The sequence below is a fragment of the Puma concolor genome, chromosome A1 (assembly GCF_028749965.1).
Source record: "Puma concolor isolate L17-30 chromosome A1, mPumCon1.1.hap2, whole genome shotgun sequence".
NCBI lineage: Eukaryota > Metazoa > Chordata > Mammalia > Carnivora > Felidae > Puma > Puma concolor.
Genome location: NC_141667.1, coordinates 31,801,952 through 31,824,979, shown reverse-complemented (window position 1 = coordinate 31,824,979; position 23,028 = coordinate 31,801,952). Strand labels below are relative to the sequence as shown.

The following is a 23,028-nucleotide window of genomic DNA, read 5'->3' as shown; positions in this document are numbered from 1 at the left end:
CTGCTTAAGGTTGTCTCTTTCCTCTCCCTCTGCCCGCCCCCCCCCAACCCTCCCCAGCTCATGTTCGCAAGTGCTCTCTCTAAAAAACAATAAATGAACAAAACAAAACAACCACAAAACGATGATATTCAGCCTCTGTTGTAATAGTTTTTCCTTAGTTTTTGGTACAACTGAAAGCTCTCGGGGAAACCAACCCATCTCTTGTGAGTCAGTTTAGATCCTTGGGTTAAAGAGAGGGGAACTGAACATACCAGCTTCAGCCGTGGTAAAGTTGCAACGAGTCCATTCACTCCATTTCCAGAAGTGGTTGGCATTAGCACAGCGCACTTGGGCCGCGTACTCTGTGGAAGGCTCCAGTTTCTTCATGAGGTGCTTACCATTCACCTTGACAGAAACATTTTGCTTCTTCGAAGAAAGGAAGGAAGGGAGGAAGGAAAAGAAGAAAATCAATGAGATGAACTGAAAAAAGGAGACAGGAAGAAAGAAGAAAGAAGACAGGAGGACCAGCGAGCATACTTCATGGCAAAGTCCAATCACAGCCTGGTCCATTCTGAGGTGGGGTACGACTACTACTTCTTTGTGAAAAAATCTCGAAGGCCCTCTGCCCAATGCTAAAGCTTGTGATTAATTTCAGGACTGTTTTTAAACAGATGACCCATATCATCTGAACCCCCACAGAAATAAGATTTTAAAGAGGTTTTATTTATTAGTCTCTCTGTTCAGGACATAAAGAGATTTTTGAAAATAGAAAGTGAAGCAGTATTCTTACTTGTATCACTTTTCCTTCACCATAGAGTTCAATCTGACACAATAGCGTGGAATAATTCCCAATGGAGTGGACCTTCCAGGTCATGGTGGCATTTGTGGCACTTACATTTTTGACAAATACGTTAAAGGGAGCCATTGGGTGAACTGCCAAAAAAAAAAAAAAAAAAGGAAACAAAATTAAAAAAAAATTCAACCATAAATCCAAAGACTTTGGTAAATAGGCAGCTCATTTCTTATTTATTTTTGTTTAGTTTTGAAAAAATGGCAACAAAACCAGACTTAGAGCACAGATGGAGTAAGCCAACTGTAGCCTTTCTCTCTCACCAATTATATTAGAAACTCTGAACAAAACATAAAAAGAAACTACTGAGGACTCTTAAAATTAAACAAAAGCAGGCAGATTATGAAGGAGAATCAAAACTTGGAGAAGGGGCTCATGGGGAGAATATAACAGAACCCAAAATCTAAATAAAATAACGTCAGTAATATCAAAGGTACAATCTAGAATTATTCTACCTACAAAACTCCAGAACATATCACCAATTTCCAAGAGAAAAGACAGTCAAAGGATGCCAACCTCACGGTGACCTGCCCATAAGAATGCAATTCGTACGGACTTTAAGGCAGATCTGCGACATAAAAGTAAGCACATTTGAAATGAATAGAAGAAAAACACTTCTCAGCAGAGAAACAGAAACTATTAAAAAAAAAAAAGAATCAAATGGAAATTTTGGAGCCAAAAAATATAATATCTGAAATGAAAAACTGACTGGATGAGGTTCAGGTCTTGAAAAAATAAAGAAAGCCCCTCCCATCCTGTCTATCCCCCTGAATCCAATTAAATATATCACATGGAGCATTCTCGAATATTCTATTTGAGAACTCTGATAGTGGCAGGCAGAGAAGACCAGAAATTCAAGTATTGCTGCATTGGTAGTGAGAGGGTAAAGGAAGGCTTCTATGTTTTACTTAAAGTGAAAAATACTAACTCTTGTGAAAGATTAATAACATATTGTAATCTCCGGGGGGGGGGGGAAGGAATACAAATATATATATAGGCAAAAGCCAGTAGATAAATTGAAGTGGAATACTAAAAAAGTATTCAAATAATCCAAAGGTGGCAGGCTGGGAAGAGATACTCAATTTTAGGGAGGTGTAGATCAAAAACAGAGGGAACAAATAGAAAATAACTAATAAAATGGTAGGCGTGCGTCCAACCCTATTAATAATTATGTTAAATATAAATGGTCCAAACATACCAATAAAAACAGAAATTGTCAGATGGGAGAGAAAACAAAAGCTGGCACGGCCCTCGCTTTCAAAGGGCAACAGAGGAGCAAGCACGAATCGACAACTACAAAATAAATGTAACATTGCAAGTGGGGTCATGACAGTGAAAGTGTAAAAGGAGTTTTTGGCCAAAAAGATGGAGTTCTAGAAGTCCCTATCCTGAGCCTTCATTTTTTATCTCCTTTTCGGTCACTATCCACAGGCTGATGACTCACTCACAAGTCTAACTCTCCATCCCAGACTTGTTCGATGCGCTCCAAACTCTATATCCAACTCTCCTCAACATCTCCCCGGAGATATCTGAAAGACATCTCAATCTTGACTTGGTAAACACGGAACTCTGTGCTCCTGCTCGGAGCTGCTCTTCCCCAGTACCTCCCCATTTCAGGGGATAGTTCCAATACTGGCCCAATTGCTTAGGCCAAAACCCTTGCAATCATCCTAAGGAACCATCTTAAATTCCTCTTCCCCTTACCATGCACATGCCTTCCCTAAGTAAGTGCTACCAACTCCATCCCAAAGTGAATTCACAATATGACCGCTTCCCCACCAACTTCATCACCCCATCTGGTCCAAAGTCTCTGCCTGACAACCGCAGCGGCCTCCTAACCAGCTCTCCATCTCCACCCCCGCCCCTGATGGTCCACCCTGAGTGATCTTTTCCCACAGTGTGAGTCACATCATTTATCTGTCCTGATGAACACCTGTCAACACAACTAGGTAAGACCATCCAGTTCCACGGTTGTCACATGACCAGGACACTGCCTACCACCCAAATCTCCTTTATCTCTGGTATGAGCATGAGGACATTCTTTCTGTCTCTCCAACAACCCAGAGTTTGGTCTTATCCCATGACCTTTTCAAATCTTATTCTTTTTGCTTCAAATGCTCTTCCGCTAGACGTCTTCTACTTCTTTCTTCAACTCCCTCATCCTGATACAGGCATTATCTCCCCTAAACCTGAATTTTACCTTTTCCACAGCACATATCAGTACTTGAAGTACCCTATGTTTACTGTATGTCTCCACTCCCCGCTCTCAACCCCTCCTCCTACACACACTAGCAGACAAGCTCACAAGGGGCAGCTATCCAGTTATGTTCACTGCCAGGTCCCCAGTGCCCGCCACACTGGAGGCACTCTGTAATTACCCAGCTGACTGAGTGGTGATGAATCTAAAAGATGTGTAGGAATTAAGAAGGTGAAAGGGGAAGGAAGAACATTCTAGAAAAAGTGAACAACATGTGTAAAGATTCTGCGTTTCATAAAAGAGAAAACAGGTGGTCAAACAATGTAGATCGAAACTACCATAAAATACCACGGTGTAGCCATTAAACTGACAAAAATGAAAAGGGTGACCGACCATACCACCTTGGAAAGACTACATGAATTCAAGGGCAAGGGAATAATTGGTGCCACTTTGGAAAGCCATGTGGCACTGTCTCCTACGTGGCACATGCAAATTCTCTATGTCCTCACCAATCCCACTCTTAGGTATACACTCAAGAAAAACAACTGGAGATGAGTCCTGCACACATAATGCTCATATTAACACCACACCCAAGAGCAAAACCTTGATACAACCTGAAAAACCAACAAATGAGATGCCTGGACAAAATACTGTATACTTACACAATGAAATACTTGATAACAGTGAGAATCAATAGACTATAACAACACTCAATAATATGGGTCAATATTAGCAATTTAATATTATCTACATAGTAATTACTAAATTACTACATATAGCTTGATGTCTTTTACATACATTAAAACCAAACAAAATAAAAATACAGTCTTTTTAGAATTGCATTAGAAGTGAGAATACGTACTCCCATACAGGCACACACACGTGCAGGATTTAAATGATCTCAGTGGAGGAACAGGGTGTGGGGGGCTGTGGGGCAGGAGATGAAGTGAGTTACTGTTAGAATTCTAGTCTAAAGGTGAGTAGTAAGCATACAGGTGCTTATTGCATCTTCAAAACAAATCATAGGGGACCAGGGGCCATGCGTGCATCCGTGAAGTGTGGTGTCGACAAGAGATATAGATTAAAACGTCCACGTAGGATGTGACTTAGGCTAACATCTATAGCACATTTCCGTGATCACACAGTGTGTGACACAACAACGAGTCAGTAACCACAGCAAACTCCGACACTGGTCTCACCTCGATGAGTCAAGCTGAAAAGAAGATGAACACTTCTCTTTCTTAAGTAGTTTTCAGCTGTGAGTGTGAAGTTGTACATTTCTTGGGAGTCTGGAGATACTTCCCAGTTACACCAGCTTTTGTGTTTACAAAGTGTCTTTTTCCCAGAAAACCTTAAAAGAAAAACACACCCAAAACAATAATTTCAGGGTTTCCACTTCTGTCAACGCAGATCTGCAACCCTGTACCCTTGGGGCACACTTGGTGGCTTTCAAACTGTGTTGCACACAATGGCACTGATCCACTTGCATCAACAAATACCACCAAGGAAGATGTTGTTTCAACAACTTCCATTTATGTGGTTAAAGGTTTATTCGGTTTATGTAGCGATGAATTGCTGACTGTCCACCCCCAACATGGGTGGTGAGAATACTCCTCAACTTATTTTGAATATTCTTAAACAGTTAGAAATTAGATATACCCAGATCACCAGATGGAACAATTTACACCTCAAGATTCATCATTAACTGTTTTTATCATTTTTATGCTACGTTTTCCTTTCATGGAACTCAGGTGAAAAGCATTATACAGTTGTGACCGCTTAAAGACTTCTTTCTGACTCTGGTAGGGTGGTTGTAAACTATTTCTTCACATTGTCTGTAACATCTAAATGTGACCCTTATTGTTGGCACAAGAAGGGACCTGTCAAGAACGTAATCAGAGCCGACTTACGATTCAAACAAAGTGTAGCTTTGGGAAAGCTGTGTGAGCAAGCCAGCGTCGCTCCCGGGAACCCAAGTACAGTTCAAAGTCTTCAAGTCCCGGGTTTCACAAGAAAAATCCTTGGGCTCTTCAAATACTTCTGGCCACACAAAGAAAACAGATGAAAGATCTAGTCAAATCCCTTTATTGAAAGACAAGGAAAATAGGAAAAGCTCCCTTTGGGTCTGAGGCCACAGGGCTGAATGACAGAAGGATCACACTGGCAGCTCCAGAAGGTCACGTGTCAGGTGCCCCATCTTGGCCCCTTCTCTTCCTTTCCTTGTTCTTTTCTGAGGCATCACCGGGACGGGGACCGGTGGTAGTTCTGCGGTGAGCTGCACTGTGTCCATGTGATGGAAGTTGGACCCCCAGTACCTGCTAGTAGGCGCTCAACAAGTCGCCAAGTGTCAGAGTGAGTGAGCGAAAGAAAGAAAGAATGAATGAATGGAGTCAGTGTTGCCTGCTGCCTCACTGTGGAAGCTGGGGCTTGCAGACAGCCTCAGGGCTATTATGCTTGGGATGCCCTGCAGTCAGATTTGGGGAGCCATTAAACTCAGCAGCAGGGAGTGGGAGTTCTTAGGACCCGGGCAGCACCTCCAAGCCCCCGGAGCCACGAGGCTCTCAGAGGCTGTTCCAAGGGGAACAGCTGCACCAGGTGTCTGGGAGCCTGGAGTCTGCCCCTGGCTGCAGAAGCAGGGACCCGGCAGTCGCAGATATTGGCCTACCTAGCGAGCAGGGGAAGGGAGGCCTCCACACAAAACACAGGAGGCCAGCGGGCATGTATGTTCACACAGACCTACATAAACAATAAAACGTTCCCTCTCTACTGGCTGCCACCGACGGAGGCACCTGACACTTTCTGCACCCACCTCAGAACAGGGATGGCCTCCATTTACCGAATTCCTACTATGTGCAGCTACAGTGTCGGGGCCAGGCCCCGTCCCTGTTCATTCACCCTCAAACAACCATTACTGGGCCCATTCACAGAGGAGGAAACTGGCTCAGAGAAGCTAGGAAACTTAGCCAACGTGACACGCCCAGGTGTGGGAAGATTTAAAGCCAGGTCTCCTGGGCACAGCACTGGCTGCCTCTCCGGAGTCGTCTGACCTGCCATCTCTCTCCCCACTGTCCGACTGCAGCACGGCTAAGGCGAGGCAGGGCCCTTCCCAGTGGCCCCGGCCATGACCTGAACTTTCCCCCCTTTAATACTCTTGGTTTCTAGGAAGAAAATGGTTCATAAGGGCAAGAAAACAACAGGAAATCCTGCAAGTACTGCTTCAGAGGATCTTTGCCAGAGTCTCTCCTAAACGATTCGGGAGACAAAAGAACATCCAGATCACGAGTGGAAATGCTTACTTGTCTTCTGGTAAAGGACATTCTAGCTACTCCATAGAAATGGGAAGAGAGAGCAGAGAACGTACATACTTACTGGATACAAAGAGAACGATGCCTTTTATAACGTCTCCTTGGTCTGCCTTACAATAGATATTTGTCCCAGTTTCTCTAACGAAAGGAACGTTCTTCAAGTGGAACACACAGACGTTTGGATCAAGTTGTTCTCCATGCATCCGTACGCCTTCCAAATAACAGGATATGTTGTTTTGATGGCTCCTAGAAACGTAACAAATGGTGACATTGGAGCCTTCTTCCACCAGCTTATCCTTAGGGAAAACGAACAATGGATCGTGTCCAAGAGAACTCTGTACTACAAGACAAAAAAAAGACAGCTCAGTTAGAACATCACTCAAGTCAAACCAGCCCCTCTGTTCTCCCTTCTCAACAGATAAATTTACCTCCTCTACCTCCTCGAGAAATAGGAGCCTAAATTTCTAGGCAAACCATTAAACTTGGGAGCCTGCAGAAACAATCCTTCCCAAGATGGCTCCTGTGGTCACACGAAAGCTGCTGCTGGACAAAGACAGCATGTCCTGTCACACTGGGATTACTGGGTCACGGCTAGAATCTGGCTAGGACAGTGGTAGCTGCCCTCCACGGACCGAAGCCACGAGGGAGGATCTGCATTCAGTGGGCTGCACATGATCTCATGCCATCCTTCCCCCCTCTCATCACCACCACAACTAGGTCTGAGCCCAAGCTCAGCAAATGTGGCAAAGCCACATTCACACCTGCCAGGTGTGCCCATCTCCAAGGCCATGTGTCCCTCTTCATTTCTTCTCACCTTCTCAGAAATGCCAGTCACTCAAATATCTGTTCCATTGTGTCCCCTTCTGTATGACCACCAGTGTATAAAACTCCTCAGGTGTCCCGCATTGTAAGCCAACTCGCCATCCTCCCCATGCTTCCCTCCAGCCCACTCTGGACCTGCTCCTCCACGGTCAGCCTCCCTGAAGGAGCTGCCCCTTTCTAAGCGCTTGGCCCCATTGCTCCTGCTCACTCGGCCCACTGCTGTCACTGAAACTGCCACCAGCAACGTCACCCACACCGTGTAGCCTGGGCATAGGAGCGCTCTTAAAGGTCCTCAGGTGATTCTAACGTGTAACCATGGTTGAGAACCAGCGTTTGGGGGTTAGGAACCATCAGTTAGGCTTTCCATTTGTTCCTGAGTAGTTTGGAGGTTATAGTTTTGAGAAATCTAGTCTATCTTATCAAAGTTGTTACTAATGTTGTTCTCTCTCTCTCTCTTACTATCTTTTTATTTTAATCTCTGTTTTTCTTGTGTGTGTTCTCTTTCAACAGTTGGATGTGATGTGAAGAGGGCGGTCCCTGGAGCCACGCTGTCAGGTTGGAATTCTGGCTCTATCGCTAACTGGCTTGATGACCTTGCGTGGGTTCTTTAAACTAAATGTGCCTCAGGTTCCTCATCTGTGAAGTGGGAATAAGACTAATACACATTTCAAAGGACTGAGTTGAAGGCTAAATGAATATGTAGACTACTTAGAATATGACTAAAATGCAGATTTAATTCTATTACCAGTATTAAACTAATCACTAGGCCACTCACGGGTTAATGTGTTATCAGTTTGACTTAATAAATTTGCATAAACACTTAACATTCCTGTTCTATTGGCAGGAATTTCAGATACTCTGGCAGGGTATATAGGTTGAGAGAGAGCCAAATGCCTTTGCTTTAGAACCTGCCTATAGTTCAAATGAAGCATAAGAAACTGGAGAAATCTACTCTAAATCTTAATTATAAAAAAATTAATTTATCAAAATTAAGAGATATTGAAGACATATTTATCCATAATCTCATTACTCAAATGAAGACCCGATTTTACTTTTCCATATTTCACCCCCTTCTCTCTACATCAGGCATCTTCGGACTATAGCCCTGGGCCAACTCCAGCCTGCCATCTGTTTTTGTAAATAAAGTTTTATTAGAACACAACCATTCTCATTTGTCTACATATTGCTTAGGACTGCTTTCATGTTAAAATAGCACAGCTGAATAGTCCTAAGACCACCAAGGTCTGTAAAGCCTAAAATATTTCCTATTTTGCCCTTTACAGAAAAGCTTCCCAACCTCTGTTCTAGATGCATACACATTTTGTCCTATTCTAATAACGACATGTGCAATTTATGTCCTGCCATGTTTTCTTAGCATTGCCTGTGTCACATGTTTGGAAAATGAATATGAAGGTGTCTGAACTTGCCTAATTACCTCAATGAGCAAATTCTGAGGCAAAACCATAGATGTCTATCTCCTGGTGGCAAGTTTCACACCCACAGTTTTTAGTTCCAAGGGAAGACAAAGAAAAACAATGTCCTTTTTCTACCCAGTCTCCTCAAAAGAGACTTCCACTATTTGACTATTGATCCCCAAATAATATTAAATATGAAACACTTTAATTCTTTTATCACCTCACTCCTTACCATCTACCTCCTCCCACGAAGTCCAATTGCTCCAGAACCTCAGCTCGGGGACCTGGGCGTCATCCACCGCACCCCTCATTCTTACAGAGTGTTTTGCACATTCCAAAGGAAGCTTGGATTCCCAGCTCCAACGCAGAACTTGGTTCCGCTTCACAATGGTGCTATAGTTCTCCTAGAAATAAAGAGAAAAACTTGGAAACATGGAGCGATGCTGCCCTGGAAAATGGCTTGACCAGTTACCCCAAAGCGCACACCTGAGAGCCCACCGAAGCTCCCAACACGCGCAAGCGTAGTTCATTCCCCATCAGCCAGTCACCCCTGCTCCAATGTCTCAGCAGCACCTGCCGCAGCCTCCTGTCCTTTGAGAACTCAGCTCCCATGCCCTATGGCTCATGTGGAGGAAGTGAGAGAAAACTGAAGCTACTTACGTCTTAGGGGAAGAGAGCAGAGTCAGAAGGTAGGCACCGTGCTTGTCACACAGGCCTGCTGAGAAAAATTTTTGCAAACTAGAGAACTGAGTCATTCTTTAAAAATAAGGAAGACCAGGGGCGCCCGGGTGGCTCAGTCAGTTAAGCTTCCGACTTCGGCTCAGGTCATGTCATAGCTTGTGAGTTCGAGACTCCCCCCCCCCCCCCGCCCCCCCACCCCCCTGCAGTCAGGCTCTGTTCTGACAGCTCAGAGCCTGGAGCCTGTTTCGGATTCTGTGTCTCCTCTCTCTCTGCTCCTCCCCCACTCACACACTGTCTCTCTGTCTCAAAAATAAAATAAACAATACAACATTAAAAAGTATAAGCAAGACTAATGAGTATTTTTTTAACATTCATTTTTAGCCAGGGTCAGATCATGTTGGCCAAATCTCAGTAGAGAGGGCAGCCCTTCATGGCACCCAGGAGTTCCACTGTCAGAAGCCAGTAGATGGATCTCCATGAGGCCCGTGGGCTTTGTTTGTCTGTTTTCTGTTTCGTTTGGTTTGGTCCCTTATCTTTGTAGACCTGGTGGCCACAGGGACTGGATCCTCTTCTTTGAGCTCCATCTGTCAGAATGTCAACCACACAGGAATGTCTTCCACTGTGGGAAGCTTGCTCACGTGGAACTACAACTGGTCTTCCCCCACAGCCTTTAATCTTGACCTTTCTAAATTACTGGTATTTTCATTCTCTAATTCCATAGGCTTCTATGGCTCCTGTAAACCATCTACAGCCATGTATATTCTGACCCCAACCTACCTCTCCCTTGCAGGAATCTCTCTGGACACAGTGCTCTACCTCGCACTTCGGGAATAGCTTTACGCTTTTCCACCTCAGCGTTTCCTCACACAGGGCCCCTGGCTCGGGTCCCCACTCTCCCTGCACACTATGCAGGTGCAGGACGCACCCAACCCCACCTCTCCTGAAGCCCTCCTGTACACTGTGTGTAGCTGCTGGTACTTCATCTGTCCTTGTGTCCCTGGCTCGAGCATGGCCCCAAGACCGCAGGGACTGGGTTTTATTCTTGTTCACGTCCCACACGGCTCTGGGCACGCATGCTCCTCGGTGGGCCCCTCCAGGACACCGGCTCTCGGCCCCCACAGCTGGGTGACGGGACAACAAACACCTGCGCTTCCTGCGGAAAACTGAGTCTGAACCCCCATCTCTAAGGGCCGAGTGCAAGCCCTACAATCAAGAGGATGGGGCAACATGCATGTCACACACAACCTGGAGCTGGCAAACCTTGAGGCCTGCCCTCCACTGATGCCTTCTTCTCTTCCCAGGCTGCCAACCTTAACCATCACCCTGGGCAGAAGCCAACCCAGCCCTGGGGTGAGAGTACCTCAGTCCACCTGGGCGGCACCCGAGGGTGACTGTGCTCATCCTCTATGCAGGACTGGTGAGTTACGGAATGTTTCCATCTCGGTTTATTGGATTGTTTGATCTCTAAACTACAAAATATATTTTTTATTTTTATTTTTTTGTGATTTATTTATTTTTCAGAGACAGAGACAGAGTGTGAAGGGGAAGGGGCAGAGAGAGAGGGAGACACAGAATCTGAAGCAGGTTCCAGGCTCTGAGCTGTCAGCACAGAGCCCGACACGGGGCTTGAACTCACAAACCGTGAGATCATGACCTGAGCTGAAGTTGGACGCTTAACGGACTGAGCCACCCAGACACCCCTATTTTTTATTTTTTTCTAAAGTTTATTTATGTATTTGGCGGGGGGGCAGATAGAGAGAGGGAAAGAGAGAATCCCAAGCAGTCTCTGCTCTGTCAGCACAGAGCCAGACATGAGCCTCAAACTCACGAACCACAAGATCATGACCTTAACTGACTGAACCATCCAGGAGCCCCTAAAAAAATATTTTTTAAGTATAACTTTTCAGGTCCTGATCTATGCAACTTCTACTATTTAATATGAGCAGTCTTGAGTATATTTTCATTAAATATTGTTTAAGAGCAAATACCAAAAACAAAACAACAAGATTGTATCCATAATGGAGACCCTGCTGTCAACAGGCCACAGTCTGGATTTTACCTCCTTCTCTTTGAGATTTAGCCTCTTTTGTCGTCTCCACTGTCCCCAGCCACTCCACGCACCTCTCTGCTGGACCCACCCCACAGCCCGCTTCATAGAGGTCACACTCCGCCTCTTCCAGCTTCCCCACCCGCAGCCAGAGTGGACTTTTCAAACACGTCCAACCAGATCCTGTCATTCCTCTCCTTATGGCTGTCAGGATAAAACAGGAGAAGTGACCATGACCCCCAGTGTCCGGTGAGGCCCACTCCTGGGTCACGCCCGCCCCCAAGTGCTCAGTGTTTTCAGGCCTGGGAGCTCACAGCCCTTCCCTCTGGGCCTTGGCTCAGACCTGTGGGCTCTTCCCAGAACATTCTTCTCCACCCTCCCTTCTACACTAGCTTCTAATCCTCTCTCTTATTTTGGCTCAAACCATCCTTTTTCAAGTTGCTGGAGAAGGTCCGGCCTAATCCCAACCCCTCAGCGACCTTGTCAGCTGCCAGCATGGCGCTTCCCACATTTAGGACACCCTTGTTCCTGCGTTTACCTCCTCATTCCCGCTCAGCGCTCACAGACCTGTGCCTTGAATTAATGGCTGGACCCAGGCTCCCAGTCTCCAACGATGCGCTGAATGATCTCATCACTTCATTAACATGCTGTGGGCTCTATTTCTTTCAGACACTACTTGTGTGGGTTCTGTCTAACCACAATTTGTGCTGTGTGCTGTTTAAAGACTCACAATGCAGGAGATAAAATTTTCCTTGAATGCATCAATTCAGTGATTACAAAAAAAAAAAAAAAAAAAAAAGTGATGAACTGTGTTTGGGCTGTTTTCACCAATTGAAGTGGCAAGTTTCATTCGGCCCCGGCAGACACCAGTAAGTCACAAGAAACTGGCACACGCATCGATACGGAAGTCCAACTGAGGCCACCGACTGGCTCCTGAGGTGCTCGCGGAGCCCCGGCCGACGGCTCCGGGCCTCCTTCTGGGCTGGAGCTACCACCCGACTCTGCCTTCTGCCACTGCCGGGACCATAAAGCAAGTGGCTGGACGGGCCGAGGGCAGAGCCCGGCCCAGGGGAAACCGTGTAGAGCCCGTGGCCGCCAGCAAGGCTCCGAGTGGCCCGCGCCCTCGGGGAGGTGGCTCAGGGGCCTGGCCCAGCTGTGAGCACTTGGGGCAGGGGGCTCTTGCTAGGCCTGTTTAGGAACAGGATCATCTGAGGCACGAGTCCTAAAAGCTACTCCTTCTGCGCATGAATGCAAGTGTCCCGTCAGGCTTGCATTACAGGGAACGGCCTTATGAAAGGGAGATGGCGCTCGAGACAGAAGCAGACCCCCTTGGCTGCCTTTCTTCCCCCGCACTGGAGGGGGAACCTCATGTCTTTTCTTGACTTTAGGCCTGCGAGGTTCAGACAAGGGCTTCTCACGGCACTGTTGTGGGACACACGGCCACTGACGTCCTGGGGACTGCGTGTGGCCATCATCGCTGACCGGGCACGTGGGTGAAGGAGGGCACTGCGCTGACTCTGTCACCTTGAGTAGCACAACAGACCTCTCTAGGCCTTGGTTTTCTCCTTTCCCCCCATCAGGCTGAGCTGGGTGATATGGGGACAATACCTTGGACAAAGATCTTGAGTCTTAGTAGTTTCACAAGGTGCTTTACCCTGAGAAAAGAACTCTTACACGAATCAAAGGTGAAAACAGATATGAACAACTGCCCGTTAGGAAAATAGAAAATGGAACTCAGTCCGTCTATGGTCAGTGTCACTTCTGCTAGTAGTGTGAGGTACTAGTTTTCCATAGATTCTTCCAGCATTTCTCCTGAATTTCTTTTTCTTATACAATTAGTCTCAATATGACCTTTGCGTAATATTTTACTGGGTCCAAATCAACAACGAGTGAGTGTATCCATCAAAGATATACAAACACAAAAATGATTAGCATGAGGTACAATAGTGGGAAGATGTACCGACGGTGGGCGGTGAGCAGCTGTCCATGAGCATTACTGTTGTTTAAAATCAGAACACCAACGAGCTTTCATTCTTGGTAGTTTCCCATGGACGTGTGGAATTGCAGACCTGGTATCAATCCTAAATTCACAGAGTCAGAGTTCTATTTAATTTAGGCCTCTCACTCAGATCTCAAATGCAATCACGAATATGGAAAGTAACTGGAGGCTTCAAAATTAGTGGCATTTATGGGGCACCTGGGTGGCTCAGTCAGTTAAGTGTCCAACTTCGGCTCAGGTCATGATCTTGTGGTCTGTGGGTTCGAGCCTCGTGTCGGGCTCTGTGCTGACAGCTCAGAGCCTGGAGCCTGTTTCAGATTCTGTGTCTCCCTCTCTCTCTGCCCCTCCCCCCGCTTGGGCTCTGTCTCTGTCTCTCAAAAAAATAAGTGTAAAAAAAATTTTTTTTAAATAACACAAAATTAGTGGCATTTATACTTTATTAAAGGAACTAACCATTCTGTACCCTGTACCCATGCCTCCACTGCCTGAGAGAAGATTGTCCTTCCACTGAGCAAATGGAGGTCCCCAGCAATGACACATCCCTGTGTTTCCCTTCAATTCAGGCAAATTCTCTGTTCCCCTTCAATGAGACAACATTCCATTGTACTGTCTTTCAACATCCCATGATAATGAACGAGCATGATGTATGTATAGATTAATTAAGATTCCCTGGACCATAAATGGAAATTGAAAGAAACCACCAAAGTGTCACAGTGCACTAGATGGAGAAGCATCAGCTAACTGGACACAACCATGATTTGAACCAAGGCAAGTGAAAAATCTATTCCAAAGAATTCAAAGGCAAAGAGATTGTGAAAATAAGGATTTTCACAATTTAATCTGTTGTAGAAAAAGCCCCAAGTGAGGCAACAAAGAACATCCTGTGCTACTCTCCAACATGGTAGGTCCATGAAGAACCTCTTTCTTTACTGGATAGAAATGTATTTCAGCATGGTATGAGCAAAGAAACTGACAAGAAGAATGTTGCCAAAAAATTATACCTTATTTAGGAAAATCTCTGGTGGACAGGGAAGAGGAAAGAGGTTGACCTTCATGGATTTTTGGAATCTAGGACTCATAAGGACAGCCCCAAGAGCCTTCTTAGGGGACAGGGCAGAAATGAAGAAATAATCTATTTTCTTAACACATCTCATCCAACCTACTGAACCAAAGATGTCATGTTACTTTGTCCTCTATCCTTTTAACTAAAAACACAGAAAGGTAATTGTTTAGGAAAACCATTTTGTGTTGCTAAGTGTTTCCATATTGGGATTTTTGCAAATGTTATAAAAGACAAATCACGGTGTCAGAAAAGGAGTTTTAAAATGTTGAGCCAAAAAGATGAAAAAATACTTACCACCCAGATGACATTAGATGTTTTAATTCTACTGATTTCTATCTGAAAAACCATCTTTAATTCCTGATGATAAGCAAGGTTGTGGACACTCCATTGTAAATGCAAACACTGACGTGCAGAATCGATGGAAACTTCCAGTGATTCAGGGGCCAATGACAAGGGTTCAGATAAGACTGAAAGACCAAAACCAAGACATTTAATACAAACAATGAAATTTAATAGGAGCACAACTGAACAGTCACAGATAATAAACTGGTCAATATCACCATTGTTTAGTTTTGGAAAATACTGCTCACATGTGCACCTTAGAATCAGACATCTTAAAAATCTGTAAGGGAATTTAGAAGCCAGTTGGTAGATGAAGAAATTAAGATCTAGATAAATGAAATGGCTTGCTCAAGAAGACACAGCGAGTTACTAAACTGATAAACAGTAAAACAAAAGGATATTTTATTGGGCAATCCAACTGGTTTAGAAACTTCTAGCAAGGCCAAATAAAGCAAGAGGACACTTGGCTATAAATGTCATATTTCTGGAAATCAAAAAGAATTATCTCTCTGAAAGTCAATATTTTATAGTTTATTAAAAGACTATGAAGTGGGAGCACATCCTATCTCTAGACATGATTACTTATGTGTCAATGCACTAAACTTAAAACACCTCTGGCAAGAATTTACTAAACTCTTTGAATGAGACCAGCAAGGCAGTTAGTGTGATGTCAAATAGTTGTGACAACATTCTTAGCTCAAGGAGGGAACACAGCTGGAGAGGCACAAGGGGCTCAGAATAAGTAAATCCATGGAGAGATAAAGCAGATTGGTGATTGCTGGGGCTGAGGAAGGGAGGAATGCGAAATAACTGCTTAATGATTATAAGGCTTCCTCAGGAGGTGATAAAAATGTTCTCAAATTACAGAGGTGATGGTTGCATATTTTGAATGTATTAAATATCACTGATTTGTTCATTTTAACCATAAAATAATTAATTTTATCTTACATGAATTTCACTTCAATAAATTTTTTTTAATATATGTGATCATGATGATGTTCAAATAATACAGAAATTGAGTCCCCACCAGGTCCATCCTACCCAATCCCTTCTCTCTCCATTGCCAAGTTTGAATCCTATGTTTTTCTTGACCTTTTTCATACACTTTCTAAAAATACACTGAACTATACATTCCATTTTGTACTTTTCAAAGTACTTATGTTATTTTTTAAAAAGCTATGGAGGGGGGCGCCTGGGTAGCTCAGTCAGTTGAGCGTCCAACTCTGATTTTGACTCAGGTCATGATCCCGGGGTCGTGGGATCAAGCTCTGTGTCGGGCTCCATGCTGACAGCACAGAGCCTGCTTGGGATTCTCTTTCTCCTCTCTCTCTGCCCCTCTCCTCTGCCCCCCCCCCCCACACACACTCTCTCTCTCTCTCTCTCTAATAAAAAATAAAATAAATAAATAAAAAATTTTTAAAGAAAGCTATAAAGTGAGGTAAAACTACTCTATTTCTGGACTGAGAGGTTGAGTGATTTTAACTTGCTTTTTTATACTTTTCTGTATTTTGTAAATGTTCTTCAGAAATATGCATTACTTTCAGAGCCATATGTTAGGTTTTAAAAGAAATATTTCTCTAAGATAACGGGTTCACTTCACTATGATGACACTTTCAGAATGCATAATTTAGTCCTGTAAGTCACTTTGCACCAAAAGGCTGGGCACCAGTCACTTTTCCAGTTTTATTTCCCACTGAAAATTAATAAATTGGTATTCTGATTCTTCTTTTTTAATGTTTATTTTTGAGAGAGAGAGAGAGAGAGAGAGAGAGAGAGACAGATAGACAGAGTGTGAATGGGGGAGGGGCAGAGAGAGAGAGAGAGAGGAAGACACGGAATCCGAAGCAGGCTCCAGGCTCTGAGCCATCAGCACAGAGCCTGAGCCTGACGTGGGACTTGAACTCACAAACCATGAGATCATGACCTGAGCCAAAGTTGGACGCTTAACTGAGTGAGCCACCCAGGTGCCCCAGGAAGGAGTATTTTTCATAACTGTGGCACCAGTAGCCCCGGGGAATGCCGGTGCCTGCTAAATCATCCCGTCTTTCCCAGCCCTCATCGCATCCTGTCTGCATAGTGGTTTGTTGCCGTCGGTCTCACACTCTAGATTCAAACTTCCTGGGGGGGGGGGAGAGGCTGAGGCGTAGGCATCTCTGAATGGACTCTTGTCCCCAGCACTTGGCACAACATCTTCTCCACAGCAGACGCTGACCTCAAATTAGAGAGACCCAGGATCTCCACAAGGGCTCAGGAGCATGACAAGCACTGGCTCACTAACACCTCTACTCGGCCTTGGCGTTCTCTTCTCCCCAGGGCTGCTTTTCTAAGCCCTTGTTTGGGCAGTGATCGCAGCGTGCGGAAATAGCCTCTCCTGTGTCCCTGCCAAGGACTGGGAGCTAAAGAAGGGTGTAACTGAGTCTTACTCAGCTCACTGAAACCAAGACCAGTAACGCACCTGTCACAGTGTAGACACCATGACCGCCTGCTGAATGAATGAGTCAACCACCAGCATCGACTCTTTCTGGAAGCTCTAGGAAGCTATCGCATGATGCTTTAGGCAAAAGAGGAACACTATGGGCGCCTGGGTGGCGCAGTCGGTTAAGCGTCCGACTTCAGCCAGGTCACGATCTCGCGGTCCGTGAGTTCGAGCCCCGCGTCTGGCTCTGGGCTGATGGCTCAGAGCCTGGAGCCTGTTTCCGATTCTGTGTCTCCCTCTCTCTCTGCCCCTCCCCCGTTCATGCTCTGTCTCTCTCTGTCCCAAAAATAAATAAACGTTGAAAAAAAAAAAATTTAAAAAAAAAAAAAAAAAAAAAAAAAGAGGAACACTATATGGATGTATGCTATCAGTGAGTGTTGAGTGACTCAGGTAGTTGAGAGACATCAGTCAGAAATAATTTGGTCAGAAGCAATTGAGGACTTCCTTGGGAAAGAGTGGGAAATGTCAAGGTGAAGTCAGAGAGATTAAGGGACCTCGGAGATTCTGAAGTCCAACCCCATTATTTTCCAGATGAGGAAACTGAGGTTAAAAAAAGGGAAGGGACTTTCCCAAGGTCACACAACTAGAACAGAACTCAGAGTTCTTGACCCTTGGCCCAGCTCTCTTTCTATAACGTGCACTGGAATGGGGCCAAGAAGGGCAGACTTGGCGATCAGACAGGCCCGGGTTTCATCACAGACTCTCCTCCCACTTTCCCCACCCAGCTTCTCTGTCTGGCCCCAACACTACTTAAGAAAATAAACCATCATCCACTTACAAGTTGGGACATCACACAGCCATTAAATATAATGCTATTTCAGAAGAATATTTACCCTCAAAGGTAAAAACCCTCATCATAATGTTGTATTGTGTGAATAAGTATATAATAAAGTATGTATTACTAAAGTATACATACTTCACCCATACATACTTTCATACTTTTCCTATATTTAAGAAATTATAGAACTTCCCAGCATACATACTTATACTATACACAATATACATACTTTATACATAGTTTAATAAGTATCTATATAGTATAAATACTTCCAGTATATATAGTACCAGTTTACTTCCATAAAAAATCTACGTATTTGCATCTCCATGTTGGTCTGTATATACTTGCACGAGAGAAAAGAAGAAAATACAACCAAATGCTAGAGTCGTGATCTCTGACTGAAGCAGACATAACCCAGGGCTAACTGGAAGTGAGTCTGGGCTCTGTCTCATTGTTCGGGAGAAGCTAGGTCGTCTGAACCGGAGTCTCAGACCCGAGCCTGGCTGGGTCATCGGGTGGGAGATTTAGCAGGTACTTGGCAGATGCAGCAAAAACCGAGACAAGAAATCCAAGCAGTGTAGGTGGGGACAGGAGCAGGAAGCTGGCAGAGCAGGCGAGCTGAGCTGAGAAAGCTGGAAACACAAATAAAGACTGGTAGAGAGAGAAAGAGGTACATGCACGTCTGATCTAAATAAAAGAGGCTGGAAGTGTGTTTTCTTCACCAGAGTTTCCTCTGAGAACAGAGTGTGTTGTAAATGGAAGGCACACAGTCTGTTGTCGTTGGATCAGATAATGAGACTTCACTAGGGAAGTGAGCTGTGCCAAAAGCCTGGAATTAAATGCCTAGGATTTCCTGGAGAGCCTGGAGTGGGGGTGTGGTTCTGTCTGGGAATCAGGGGCTCTAGCTGGGCCTGAACCTTCCTATGGTACGGACCACCCACTCAGTCCAGTTGTGTCACGTTTAGCAAGTAAGGGGGACACAGACTACAAATGAGAAGTCCTAATTCCCGTCTTTCAGCTCCAGATTATGGGGGATTATCAATAAACTATGAATTTTAAGAAGTCAGAAAAGTAGCATCTTCTCATGTAGCGTGAACCTAAAAGAAACAGACCCAGACCCAAAGAATATCAGAGAACTGAGCTATTATCAGAACAAAATCTCCTTTTTATTTCTAAACATCTTTTCACGGAGTTTTAAAGGAAATAGAAAAATTCTATGGGTATTTCTTGCAAACACCATTTTCATGAATCGATGGAAAGGAACTGTGTGAATAATCACTCAGAGCATATGCCTGTACTTTGTGTTACGAAGGGAGTATAGCAAATAAACCCAGAATGAGGAAAAGGTAAAGCTTTGTAAAATACAGGTGAAAGCAACACAATTTTTTTAATGTTTATTTATTTTTGAGAGAGGGAGACAGAGAGAGAGAGAGAGAAACAGAGAGAGAGACAGAGCATGAGCAGGGAAGGGACAGAGAGAGGAAACACAGAATCCAAACCAGGCTCCAGGCTCTGAGCTGTCAGCACAGAGCCCAACACGGCTCAAGAAGTTGGACGGATGCTTAACTGACTGAACCCCTCAGGCACCCCAACTAATGTTATAAACCAATAGACTCGCTCACGCTTGACTGTCAAGCTAGTTCAAAGTAATATACGAAGTATTTATAAACATCCTACCAGTGTTGAATTCTTACTGACGAGATTTACAAAGTTGGTATTTTGAAAAACCCCTTCATTGGGAGATTAGCTAAGTAACAAACACCATTTCTTCATCCATAAACAGAATTTCTTTACTTAGCATACTGTCTTGCAGCAAAGAGCTGCTCCGTGAATGCAGCTGAAGGACATCACAACTTGTTCTAACCTAGTGGCCAACACTGGGCTAGTGTGCCCCGTCTCCACATGGCAAGGCGCAGAAGGAATTTCTCTGGCAATGGCCATGTAGAGTGTCTATACCACAAAGTTCTGCCAGATTAGATCCACTCACAAGTGCCTCGATGACCAGTGCACTGACCAGGAAATCAGGGTCACGGTGTGGCTGATTACAATGAGCAATGAAGACCAGGATAGTCAAGACTAAGGAAACCATTACTCCTCACCAATTCCAAGTGATGGAGTGAACGCCTCACCAATTCCAGGTAATTGCCAAAGAAAAGAAGACTTGTTCCACTTTTCTCCAAAGCACCAATTACCTTGGTTTTTTTATCTGTTTTTTTTTTTTCTTTACCATTCTTTCCACTTCTTACCTTCACTCTGGTAAGTTTTCAAGGACAGCAATGCCAAGAGGAATGTTGTCTGAAAGGCTGAAAAGAGAGCCATAGGTTCTGGTTTTCTGAAAAAGATAAATTATACACAAGGAAAATTTTATTCAATTTTAGCTCTGAGCAGGTTTCTTTGACCCAATTGTGGTAGACGATGGTATTAAGGGCTCCCACTCTCCCCTCCTCCCTACGTCCATGCCCCTTGTCAGGTGAGTCTGGAGTTCCCCCTGCCCCGCAAAATAAGAGTGTAGTTCCCTGCTCCGTGTGACTTGCCCTGACCCATAATAAAACAGAAGCAGCGGGGTGCCAGCTTGGAGCCTAGACCTCAAAATGCCTTGAGTAATTCTGCTTGCTCTTCTGTGTTTCTTTGGCACGAAAAGAGCACTTCTGGCCTCCCCACCTGGACCCAGGGGGAGAAGGAGCAACACGGGAGGCAGAACTGAGTCACCACGGCTGCTCCCCCAGGGGCCAGCCAAGCTCAGCCAGCAGCCGGCCAACAGCAGCCGATCCCTGGTGCAGGAGCAATGACTGTTCACAGTGAGTGCGCCACCGAGGCTGTGTGCCAATAGACAAGTGACCTACCAATTTCTTCAGGCCAAGCGAAGGTTGGTAAAGAAGGGTAAAGCAAAGAAACGAAGTTAAATCTTTAAAAAAAAAAGGACCATGGTCAGAGAAGAGCTGTATTTGAACTGATTACTTACAGAGGAGTCATCTCCCTCAATAATATTTCACCGAGGAAAAACAAGCACATTCCACCTAGAGAGATAGGCAGTGTCTCATTGTTCAAAATAGTTTCCGGCTTTCCTTGCTTTAGAGGAGGCCTGTTAACGGCAGGTCAAAGAACTGCACTGATTCATCGGGTCCTTTGACCACAGGCCAATCTGAGGGCACAAAGAATGAACCTCGGTGACCTCAAGAAGGCTAACATGTTCTTAATTTATAGTAAGAGTGTTAGTCCACGGAAGCCTTGAGTTTCACTTTTTTACTTCAAAGTCTGACTCATCGCAGAGAGAGGCAATTAAACAGTTCAGAGCCCATTTTGCCTCTGTCTAGCCACCTGGACTTCATCAAAAGCCAGAAAATCAGTGAACCACATCACCCGTTTTCACTACCCCCAACTAAATGGGAACAGCAGTGAAGACACAAAAAGACTACACCAAACCATTCCATTCTTCTAGGGTAGTCAAATCTGCTTACACACGAGCCCGCCTGCAAACAGGAGCAAAAGTCTGCAAACGACGGCTTTTAGTCACAGTCCTTTAAGCACCACCTTCCACTACTTCTACTTTTGGTGGACGGGTCATGCGTCCCCCTCTAACATCCCTACTTACAACTTCAAACAGGTTCCTGTTACAATTAAATATCAAAGCCAGGGAGAAAACCAAATTCAAGAGAAAATCGTTTCTGCTCAGAGCCAAAGGCAAGGCAAAGGAAAATGCTGGCACGAAGCCTCTGGCGCTCAGTGTGCAACTGAAGCATCCTTCCAGTCCTAGTCTACGGGTACAGGATCTTCCCGTCCCAGCACCGACACCACCTGAGGAACGCAGGGTGCCATGCTGTGAGGAAATCTCATCCCATAAATCGAAGACCAGATGGTTCAGGGAGTGAGGTAGGCTGCCTGATGTTCTCTGTACGAAAGGGCTCTTTGAAGTGTTTTTAGAATTTTGGAGTTCTGGTAAGTCAAACAGTTCACATGTTGCAAAATGTAAACAAATTATAGAGACAGAGAAACTTAAAACCAAAAGTTAGAAGCCACCTACCCATCGAAGGTAACCAGAAATTAAAGAATAAAGTTTTCATGTAACAAAGCCAAAAATATGAGCATTTACAAAGGACTTGTTTCTATGGTCTGATGATCACAGGAAAGTCTTTGAGAAGCACCAGGACGGTCCCGTCTGGAAGTCCCGCCTTCCCCCACTGTCTCATACATGGCAGGTTGTGAATCCGAGGAGGCTGGCTTCAGCAGCCATTCAGATCCACGGTTTTTCCTTTCATCTGTTCTGACGTGCACCGTTTTAGACGTGCTAGACAGGTGGCAAACGGGACACAGCAGTCACTGCCTGCACCTGGGCGAAGTGCTTATTTCCCGTGGTGTGACTGGACAGCCCCCATCCCAACACTTCCAGGTCCCAGACCACGCCAGGACCACTTGCAGAGGGATTACGGGTCCTGGCTGTCGTCTGAATACTCTGGCAAAATCAGTAAAGTTCACCAAAACTTGCAGAGTGACAGTCAGCAGCTGGAAGAACGTCCCAGAGACACCGGTGTCAGCCTTTGGGAAACGCCGCACGAAGTTTTCCCGACGCTTGATGCCGTGCGAACGACACAGACACCCAGGGCTCTGAGTCAGCTGCTCCCAGGCCCCAGGTGACCCTGCACAGCCCATGTGGCCCCCACCCCTCCTCCTCTGTAAACCTGCCTCCAAAGACCCTGTGCCTACTCCGAGGGCACCAGCTCTTGGCTGGTGAGCTCCCCACAACCACAGGGAAGAACCTGGAGGTGAAGGGGTGAGTGGCACCCAGACGCTGAGGTGGGAGAGTGCTGGGCTCATTCAAGGAACAGCAGGAGCTCCTGCTGCAGTGAGAGGTGAGAAGCAGGAGGTGAAAACAGAGGGTCCACAGAGGGAGAGCAGACAGGGAAGCATTTTCCCAACTGTGGCCTCTACCCTGAGCCAGGTGAGAGCCACTGGGGAGTTTCGGGACAGGAATAGCCTATCCCACTCACCAGAACAGGAAGAGACGGGTGGGGACAGGGGGGGCAGGAGCGGTGGGAGGGACAGCAGTTAGGAAGGTCTGCAGTAGTCCAGGGACAAT

General features: G+C 45.3%; 1 protein-coding gene across 4 annotated transcripts in view; it reads right to left on the bottom strand.

Annotated features, from left to right (window-relative positions):
* OSMR (oncostatin M receptor) overlaps positions 1-23,028 on the bottom strand; it is a 52,428-nt gene that overhangs the window by 18,129 nt on the left and 11,271 nt on the right. For 3 of the 4 annotated variants that reach the window (XM_086677544.1, XM_086677550.1, XM_086677557.1), the window contains exons 2-9: positions 20,201-20,286; positions 14,653-14,825; positions 8,801-8,972; positions 6,396-6,671; positions 4,937-5,066; positions 4,226-4,377; positions 770-912; positions 252-405 (exon numbers count right to left, since the gene is read on the bottom strand). In XM_086677544.1, the coding sequence (XP_086533670.1) occupies positions 252-405; positions 770-912; positions 4,226-4,377; positions 4,937-5,066; positions 6,396-6,671; positions 8,801-8,972; positions 14,653-14,825; positions 20,201-20,273 (1,273 nt within the window). In that variant the 5' untranslated portion in view covers positions 20,274-20,286. The remainder of the gene's footprint in view (positions 1-251; positions 406-769; positions 913-4,225; positions 4,378-4,936; positions 5,067-6,395; positions 6,672-8,800; positions 8,973-14,652; positions 14,826-20,200; positions 20,287-23,028) is intronic. The other variant, XM_086677568.1, reaches the window with a different exon arrangement.